This window comes from Mizuhopecten yessoensis, unplaced genomic scaffold (genome assembly GCF_002113885.1).
Source record: "Mizuhopecten yessoensis strain PY_sf001 unplaced genomic scaffold, ASM211388v2 scaffold5141, whole genome shotgun sequence".
Lineage (NCBI taxonomy): Eukaryota > Metazoa > Mollusca > Bivalvia > Pectinida > Pectinidae > Mizuhopecten > Mizuhopecten yessoensis.
The window spans coordinates 1,042,791-1,054,058 of record NW_018405900.1 but is presented as its reverse complement, the minus strand read 5'-3'; the positions used below and the strand labels follow the sequence as shown (position 1 = coordinate 1,054,058).

The window sequence follows — 11,268 nt, the reverse complement described above, 5'->3', positions numbered from 1 at the left end:
ATTTCATTTATTTCCTGAGGACCAAACTCTTATGTGACTCAAAAATGTAACATATACTGTATGATAATTAGTTGCCAGGGGCAGCAGACCCCCTGCCTCTCCTAATAAAACATGATTATAAACAGGCAAATCTACTGATGGAACTTTTGACAAGTGACCATTTACATAGGTTGTTGGGCCTCTTGTCATTAACATTATAGAGAAGGAAATGAACTAGGCCTTCCAAGAAAATGAAAATAAAACTGCAGGGTTGGACAAAAATGTATTTACAGGGGCCTGAGTACCAATTAGTGAGTCACAGTTACCGGTATTTATGTATGTACAGACCTATCCTGATGTGTATTGAGTATAATATTACTAGATATTTTAGAGGGAAAACCATTATTATGGATTACTGAATGTCTCAACCCCTTTACTCCAACACATCAGGATTAGGTCTATATATAATTGATTTGCAGGACCCTGTGGTGTGGTTAGTGGAAACACAGCAATAATTTATTTAATATTTAAGAATGTATGACATTTGGATTTGATGTCTGTTTATTGCATACATTCTGAATCAACACTCCAATAGAGTTACTTGTGTTTATATATAATGACCTATTTTTACAGGTACAATGCATATTTTTCACCTGTTTTAAAGTTGAAGCATTTTTCTTACCTTTAATTTCTGATGATTTTATACAAATTTAAATATACTGTTTTATTAAACTTACTTTTCATCAACATCTCATCCAACTTGTTGGCAGAAATTAGTTTCCCTCTTTGCTTGTCCTTCGTCCAAACCCTGAACGCTTTAGAAGCCATTACTAGGTCCTGATGGCCTAGATTCATGATAAAATAAAGGAAATCAGAAAAAAAATAGTTCCATGGTTATAGTAGATCTACTACACTACATTAACATCAATTGAATACCATATATAATATACATTTATTACATGTATATCAAGAAAATTACCAATTCAAGTTAAGGAAAAAAAGCTAATTCCTGTTATAGCCCAAACAACATGTTGTTGTCTATAAATCAGTTATATAATATATTTCTCTGGTTTTTTTGTGTCTTTTTCGTCCGACGTCGTGCAACGTCCGCCTGTAACCAATTAACATTTTCGACTTCTTCCCATTTATGATATGTAGCCTTATAAGTTTAGGCACATAGCCTTAAGGTTAAGCCTATGTGAGCTCTAGCCATTTTGTACATGTAACGAGCCCCTGTGGCTGTGTCTGTTCATGCATTAGTAAATATGGTGATAGGAACACATGATAATGACTAACACCATTAATCATTAGATTGCATTGTTTTATGGATATCACACGATGAAACAACAGTTTCTGTTCCTACATTTGTACTTACGTGTATGTTCGACTTGCTGCGGCTGCTCACTGCAAGGTACTAGCCAGCAATACATAGAGTATAGCGTAAATCCCGAGATGTTCCGGAATGACCGAGTGTCTATTTATAACTTATAGCGGCAAAAACTAACTAGATGGCATATCTGGGCAAAAGCAAAATTTAGGTCGAGATCCGTGATAATCTAACTTGACCAGTCGTGATAAATTATCGCGACAGGTCGACATAATTTGGTGAAACGTCGCGTTAATGAAATGAAATAACACGACTTGTCGACATAATTATCTCGACAAGTCGTGTTACCGTAACGCGACCTAGAATAACACGATGGCAGAAATATGCCACCATAGATATGGAAGCTAGTGACACGGGTGTCGGTTTCCTGGGATACTCAATACTAAGAACTATTGAAGTGTACGAATGCACCAGATGGTATATTATAAGGTTTCGAGTACCTTTAAGGGGAAAGGAGGGGGATTGACACGGATCACTGGTTCCGAGTACCTGTAAGGGGAAAGGAGGGGGATTGACACGGATCACTGGTTCCGAGTACCTGTAAGGGGAAGGGAGGGTATTGACACGGATCACTGGTTTCGTCGAGGGTTTGCTGTGTCAAAACATATTATTGTGATGATATGATCCTCCTTTTCAGCGTCATCCAGGGATAACATATATTTAAAAACTGTAATGATTTATTAAGATACGGAAGCCCTGGAGTAATAATACAGGTATTCACCTGGTATTTTCCCCGAGGTTTTCAGGTTGTTAAATGAAATACCCGGACTCACCTGTTCAAGTTTCAAGTTATTTATTTACCAAATTTAATACAGCATATAGCTATAGGTTATACATACAAGACTACAACCTGTAGTGTAACCTTGCTTGCTACAACGTATACATTTTACCTGGGTTGTTTATAGTTATGTGATAAATGTTGGGCCTCTTATACATACCCAATGTCATATGTTACCGATATGCCATTTGAATAGGTCGATGTTTTGCCTAAGGTATGTAAAACATTTGGCGTATACTAGTGGAAGACTCCGGACTAGTACACTATTTCCTACTCACCTAAACACACTTTTGAAATACCACTATAGGGTTATATATTCTATCCGGCTTACTGACTTTATCATTGTTGACTGTTCAGTTTATGCTGCTGTCAGTGACCCTACGTTATATTTCCACAGACGTACTTAGAATTGATATCGTCCTGACCGGAAGCCGGGACCCTTACTTTAAGTGCTAACACACCAGATCGATAACTGTTCGGTTGAAATGTGGTAAGACGACTTCCTGGTTCAGTTAGCACAACGTCGACTACAAATCCTGTGATTTTTTTTTACCTTTTTGTGTTTTTATCAATGAACATGACGTAACAAAGTTACAGCGGTTATATTATACAATAGTTTGTCGGAGTGCAAATATAGCGTGTTATTTTTGCAAGTTTATATTACAGCTGTACTACCAAACTAATCGTGCTATATAAGTTGTCCTATTACGGTATGATCCTCGGACCTCTCTTCGTCTCAGGTTTGTTAAGTTTCGGCTATCTGATCACGGTAGAATTGTTGACAGTCTTCAAGAGTATTTATCTCTGAGGTCCATTAGTATTGAGGAGACCAGTTTGACGCAAACAAAACTGGACAGTATATATAGTAACAGTGCTATGTTGGCATTTAATCTGTGTCCCTGGTATTGACTTAAGCATCATGGTATGTGTGGAACTAAATAAATACGGTCAGTACGATTGACTGAACAGCATGAAAATCTGTTACACTCGTAGATCTATGAAATTGTATAAAAGTCTTCTACTATTATGTATGATAAATGGTCGAATTGTAAGCAGGAATATATTGAATTTCCCAGCGGACAAACAAGCAAGCTGTTTATATGTTATTACATCACGTTATACAAGGTACCGCAGTGTTCTTATGTGGTGTTGCTCCGTCCGTCAGTCGGTCCGTTTGTCGTTCCAGTGTTGGGTTATCCTTCGCCAAGCTTCTGGACAGATTTCAACCTAAATTTTAAGCGTCACTTCCAAAATATCAAAGTAAGCCATTCCTTGTCACTGTGCCTGCTATCTCAAAGTGCCAACACACCAGGACAAAATATACCACAGCGTCAACACACAAGGACAAAATATACCAAAGCGTCAACACACCAGGACAAAATATACCACAGCGTCAACACACCAGGACAAATTATAGCAGCGTCAACACACCAGGACAAATTATCGCAGCGTCAACACACCAGGACAAATTATCGCAGCGTCAACACACCAGGACAAAATATACCACAGCGTCAACACACCAGGACAAATTATCGCAGCGTCAACACACCAGGAAAAAATGTATCGCAACGTCAACATACCAGGACAAAATATATCGCAGCGTCAACACGTCAGGAAAAAATATACCACAGCGTCAACATACATGTACAATAACAAAATAAACCACGGCGTTAAGATACAAAAATAAAAATATACTTCAGCGTCAACACACCAGGACAAAATATACTACAGCGTCAACACACCAGGACAAAATATACCACAGCGTCAACATACATAAACAAAATATACTACAGCGTCAACACACCAGGACAAAATATACTACAGCGTCAACACACCAGGACAAAATATACTACAGCGTCAACATACAAAAACAAAATATACTACAGCGTCAACATACAAACACAAAATATACTACAGCGTCAGTACGAAAAAATATATACAAAGCGTCTACACAGTTGCATAAATGTTACCACAGCATCAACACACCAGGACAAAATATACCGCAGCGTCATCACACAAGCATAAGATATACCACAGCGTCAACACACCAGGACAAAATATACCGCAGCGTCATCACACAAGCATAAGATATACCACAGCGTCAACATACCAGGACAAAATATACCACAGCGTCATCACACAAGCATTAAATATACCACAGCGTCAACACACCAGGACAAAATATACCACAGCGTCAACACACCAGGACAAAATATACCACAGCGTCAACACACCAGGACAAAATATACCACAGCGTCAGAACACCAGGACATATATTATACTCGGGTAATTTACATTGATGTAATTCGGTAATTTACATATGATGACTTGGGTAATTTACATATGATGTTCTCGGGTAGTTTACATATGATGTACTTGGGAATTTACATATGATGTACGCGGGTAATTTACATATGATGACTTGGTCAATATACATATATTGTACTCGGGTAATTTACATTGATGTAATTGGGTAATTTACCTATGATGACATGGGTAATTTACATATGATGTACTCAGGTAATTTACATATGATGCACTCGGGTAATTTACATATGATGTACTCGGGTAATTTACATATGATTATATATGATTACTTTACATATGATGTACTCGGGTAATTTATATAAGATGTACTCGGGTAATTTACATATGATGTACTCAGGTAATTTACATATGATGCACTCGGGTAATTTACATATGATGTACTCGGGTAATTTACATATGATTATATATGATTACTTTACATATGATGTACTCGGGTAATTTACATAAGATGTACTCGGGGTAATTTGCATATGATGTACTCGGGTAATTTATATATGATGTACTCGGGTAATTTACATATGATGTACTCGGGAAATTTACATATGATGTACTCGGGTAATTTACACATGGTGTACTCGGGTAAATTTAGATATAATGTACTCGGGTAATTTACATATGATGTACTCGGGTAATTTATATATGATGACTTTGGCAATATACATATATTGTACTCGAGTAATTTACATATAATGACTTGGGTAATTTACATATGATGTTCTCTGGTAATTTACATATGATGTACTCGGGTAGTTTACATATGATGTACTCGGGTAATTAACATATGATGTACTCGGGTAATTTACATATGATTACATATGATAACTTTACATCTGATGTACTCGGGTAATTTATTTAAGATGTAGTCGGGTAATTTGCATATGATGTACTCAGGTAATTTACATTGATGTAATTTACCTATGATGTACTCGGGTAATTTACATATGATGTACTCGGGTAGTTTACATATGATGACTTGGGTAATTTACATATGATGTACTCGGGATATTAACATATGATGTACTCGGGTTATTTACATATGATGTCCTCGGGTAATTTACATATAATGACTTGGGTAATTTACATATGATGTTCTCTGGTAATTTACCTATGATGTACTCGGGTAATTTACATATGATGTACTCGGGTAGTTTACATATGATGACTTGGGTAATTTACATATGATGTACTCGGGATATTAACATATGATGTACTCGGGTTATTTACATATGATGTCCTCGGGTAATTTACATACAATGACTTGGGTAATTTACATATGATGTTCTCTGGTAATTTACCTGTGATGTACTCGGGTAATTTACATATGATGTACTCGGGTAGTTTACATATGATGTACTCGGGTAATTAACATATGATGTACTCGGGTAATTTACATATGATGTACTCGGGTTATTTACATATGATGTCCTCGGGTAATTTACATATGATGTACTCGGGTAAATTACATATGATGTACTTGACATATGATGTTCTCGGGTAATTTACATATGATGTACTCGGGTAATTTACATATGATGTACTCGGGTTATTTACATATGATGTACTGGGTTAATTTACATATGATGTACTCGGGTAATTTACATATGATGACTTGGGTAATTTACATATGATGGACTCGGGAATTTACATATGATGTACTCAGGTAATTTACATATGATGGACTCGGGAATTTACATATGATGTAATCAGGTAATTTACATATGATGTACTCGGGTAATTAACATATGATGTCCTCGGGTAATTTACATATGATGTACTCGGGTAATTTACATATGATGACTTGGGTAATTTACATATCATGGACTCGGGAATTTACATATGATGTTCTCAGGTAATTTACATATGATGGACTCGGGAATTTACATATGATGTACTCAGATGATTTACATATGATGGACTCGGGTAATTTACATATGATGACTTGGGTAATTTACATATGATGTACTCGGGTAATTTACATATGATGACTTGGGTAATTTACATATGATGACTTGGGCAATATACATATATTGTACTCGGGTAATTTACATTGATGTAATTGGGTAATTTACATATGATGACTTGGGTAATTTACATATGATGTACTCGGGTAATTTACATATGATGCATTCGGGTAATTTAGATATGATGTACTCGGGTAATTTACATATGATTACATATGATTACTTTACATATGATGTACTCGGGTAATTATATAAGATTTACTCGGGTAATTTGCATATGATGTACTCGGGTAATTTACATTGATGTAATTGGGTAATTTACATATGATGACTTGGGTAATTTACATATGATGTTCTCGGGTAATTTACATATGATGTACTCGGGTAATTTACATATGATGGACTCGGGTAATTTACATATGATGACTTGGGCAATATGCATATATTGTACTCGGGTAATTTACATTGATGTAGTTGGGTAATTTACATATGATGTTCTAGGGTAATTTACATATGATGTACTCGGGTAATGTACATATGATTACTCGGGTAATTCACATATGATGAAATCTGGTAATTTACATATGATGTACTCGGGAATTTACATATGATATACTCGGGTAATTTACATATGATGGACTCGGGTAATTTACATATGATGACTTGGGCAATATACATATATTGTACTCGGGTAATTTACATTGATGTAGTTGGGTAATTTACATATGATGTTCTAGGGTAATTTACATATGATGTACTCGGGTAATGTACATATGATTACTCGGGTAATTCACATATGATGAAATTTGTTAATTTACATATGATGTACTCGGGTAATTTACATATGATGTACTCGGGTTATTTACATATGATGTACTGGGTTAATTTACATATGATGTACTCGGGTAATTTACATATGATGACTTGGGTAATTTACATATGATGTACTCGGAAATTTACATATGATATACTCGGGTAATTTACATATGATGACTTGGGCAATATACATATGATGTACTCGGTAATTCACATATGATGAAATAGGATATTGAATATGCATACATGTATGATGTACACAGGTAATTTACAAATGAATTTGTATGTACTCATGTAATTTACATACTTAAATGGTATGTCTGTCGTTACAGATTGCTGAGAACGGATGGATGCCGGGAATTAATCTGCCTTCAGAAGATGAGATTCCACTTCCGGAAAGTTGTGACGTATGCGATCACTGTGTTTGGTCTATTATTGATAGTATTCAACCTATATCATCATGACCTGTGGGGGCCAATGTACCAGCCCCAGGACCCACCTTGGGGTCATGGGGGAGTAAAGCGCCCATTTCCTCGTGCGGATGGCAGCAAGATTCATCCGCATATGTCATCAAAAAACCGAGGGAAAATCTCCACTGAAAATGCACCTGCAAAAAATCGGAACCCATTATTCCGATCCAATAAATCGTTGAACCACGAAGAGTTAGGGAATAATTTTGGTCTGACAATAGATGCGCCGAGGGGGATTTGGTTAGAATGGGATCACTATAGTGACGACAGGATTGTCGCGCAGATGCGCCATAGACCAAAGTCTTTGTTAGAAGCTAAAAATGAAGAAGATGTGCCTTTAAAAACCATATTGCTTTACCACGGTGTTGGACACTGGAATATCCGGAGGGGTCAGGAACAGTTCACGCATCAGAAATGTCCCGTCAACCGTTGTACCGTTACGGACGACAGGTCACAGGGGCGCGAGGCGGACGCCGTTATGTTACACCATTCCGGCGCGCACCCGTGGACCCAACGTCCTCCTAACCAAGTGTGGATACTGTATATGCTGGAGTCGCCGTACCACACGCCGGGCCTTCAGGCGGTCAAGGACGTGTTTAACTGGACTGCCACCTACCGGCACGACTCCACAATTGTTGCGCCTTATGAAAAATTTGTGCCATTCGACCCAGCAGTGCAGACTATTCCTCAAAATAAGAGTTATGCAGCTGGGAAAACCAAGAAAGTAGCGTGGTTTGTGTCTAACTGTGGGGGAAGGAACGGTCGGCGCGAGTACGCCTCCGAACTATCCAAACACATTTCTGTGGATATTTACGGGGCGTGCGGTCCCCTCAAGTGCCCTCGTCACAACTCCAAAAAGTGCTTTGATATGCTTGATAACGACTACAAATTTTATTTAGCTTTTGAAAATTCAAACTGTCGAGACTACATCACAGAAAAATTCTTCGTTAATGGCCTTCAGTAAGTATGCACGTTATATACTTGTGTGTTGTGATAATGAACATTGCTACGGGAACAGTCGACCCATGTGTTTCTATGTAAGGCTAGCGTCTTGTTCTGATTCGAAGTCTTGAATATCGAACATCTTTGTCAGGATAAATGCCAAGGTTTTCAACATGTTCAACAAAGATTGTCTGTACCTGTGTCTAAGTTTCCGTCCCGGTGCGAGAGGAGGGATCAAGACTTACCTTAACAGGAGAACGGGTTTCTGTGGGGTTTTTTTGTCATGTAGCAGAAGGATAAAGCGGATATAGTGACTGAACATAGCGCAGAGGTATAGCGGGTATAACAGCCAGTTACATAGCGGAGGGGTGTATATAGTGGCTATATCTGAGGGATGTGGTGAGGAACATAGCGTAAGGGTACAGCGGGTATAACAACAGCGAGTTACATAGCGGGGTATAGCGGGTGCATCAGCGAGTTACATAGCGGAGGAGTATAGCGGCTATATATGAGGGATATAGCGGGTATAACAGCGAGTAACATAGCGGAGGGATATAGCGGCTATATTTGAGGGATATAGCGAGTATAACAGCCAGTTACATATATGGCAGGTACAGCGGAGGAATATAGTGGAGGGGTATAGCGGGTATAACTGACGGATGTAGTGGAAATAGCCGAGGACGATAGACGGTATAAACGATACACAGCGGAAGGATTAAGCAGGTTTTTCGGAGTTTTATATATACATAGCAGTGTTTCAACGGAATAGCGGAGTGCTATAGTTTAAGGGGTATAGCGCAACAATATATACAGCAGCCAATTGCAAGACCAGTATAGCGAAGGGCTATAGTTTAAGGGGTATAGCACAACGATATAGCAACAAAGACTGGAATAGAATAGGGGTATAGCCCAATAAAATCATAGCAACCAAGACCGACATATCGGAGGGCTATAGTTTGAGGGGTATAGCACAACGATTTCTCACATACTTCTCAGGGTGGTCCCGTTGTTGCTAGGGGAAAGATTAATAGAATCCATTCCTGATGTAAGGTTATTCAAACCCAAGGGATAAAATATTGAGCAGGAAGCTTCGGGTCTTTTGCTCAATATTTTATCCCGAGGGTTTGAATTACCTTATCCTTACCTCACATCAGGGATGGATTCTATTTCTTGCTTTTTACCTAAAACCCGTAAAAACAGCTGCTCTTCTAGTAGAGTTGTAAACTGTCCGCACATTTCTCATTTATATATGCAGCACGAATGGCAATTGTTAATGACGTCAAAGCCTAAGGTCTCCCGCTCAATATTGTATCCCTCGGGTTTGAGTAACCTTTTCCATATCTCACACCAGGGATGGATTCTATTAATCTTTTCCCTAGCAACAATGGGAAAAACAATCTTACATGGGTCTGGTCCGTGCTGACCAGTCAAACTCTTACACTCCGGTTGAGATATCCCTGTCGACGGAACAAACCCATGTAAGGTTGTATTAATCATACCAACTAAGACTGGAATAGAATAGGGCTATAGTTTTAGGGGTATAGTACAACAATACACAGCAGCCAAGACCGGAAAGACCGACATAGCGGAGGTCTATAGTTTGGGGGGTTTAGCACAACGATAGATACATAGTAGAGGACTTTAATGGTTGCAATTGGTGGACGCATATCATTGGGCTACAGTGAATAGTGCCGGCGAAATGTGGAGTGGGCGTATGGCTGTATTGTATTGCTGGGGGGAAACAGTGATTGAGACCGTTTGTGTCACATTCTCTCTGATATGAGTATGCCATATTGGCCACAGCACTTTATACTTGTAACCTAATATAGGTAGCTGACATGCGCGGCTCAGTATGCTACGATATCCGGGGACACAGTTGGACTGTAGCCTACTTGCCCTCTGCCGTGAACGATTTGATATAGTCACGAATCCTATGGAGAAAATCTATCCTCCGGAGAATTAAGTATATACATTCTTATTGGTTTGTTTACATTTTTTAATTCGGGGAGGGGTTAAATCAATTCAAGGACCTGTGAAAAATATTCCAATTGATTCGACCCTGATAACTGTCGTTTATCACCAGATTGAGGATTTTATTGACGCTAAGATTTGTTAAGTATCAGAATTACACGGGTTTACGTATAGGTACTCTCTAGTTTGCCTAAAGAAATTCCCAAACATTGTGAATGTTAAAGGGATATTATGATAAAGTGATATCAACGTGTGTAACAGGAGAGGAAAAATTCTCGGCGAGACCGAGATTCGAACCCGGGACCCTCCGAACTATAGACACACACTGTACAAATTGACCCATCTGGTCGCCGACGATTGACCCAGTCCAGTTCCGCTACATTCCTCCCTCATTATTTTTCCTACGAAATATAACGTCTTGACTTCAGCTATTTACTGTCTCATAGACGTATAAGGCCTGTGGTTACAATTGCCAAATCAATGCCTCATATTGTACCCGTGTAACGACAGTTAATCTATACTAATACTGACTGGGACTGGGGATTGGTGGTTTGACATACTCGTTGCCTGGGTAACAATGGTCTCATCAATACTACATACTGTACATATCTAAGGGTAAACAAATGATCCTTTTGT

At 38.4% G+C, this 11,268-nt stretch overlaps 1 protein-coding gene across 4 annotated transcripts in view; it reads left to right on the top strand.

Moving 5' to 3' along the window:
• LOC110450259 (glycoprotein 3-alpha-L-fucosyltransferase A-like) overlaps window positions 1-11,268 on the top strand; it is a 111,973-nt gene that overhangs the window by 87,376 nt on the left and 13,329 nt on the right. For all 4 annotated transcript variants that reach the window (XM_021497707.1, XM_021497704.1, XM_021497706.1 and 1 more), the window contains exon 2: window positions 7,582-8,679. In XM_021497707.1, the coding sequence (XP_021353382.1) occupies window positions 7,628-8,679 (1,052 nt within the window). In that variant the 5' untranslated portion in view covers window positions 7,582-7,627. The remainder of the gene's footprint in view (window positions 1-7,581; window positions 8,680-11,268) is intronic.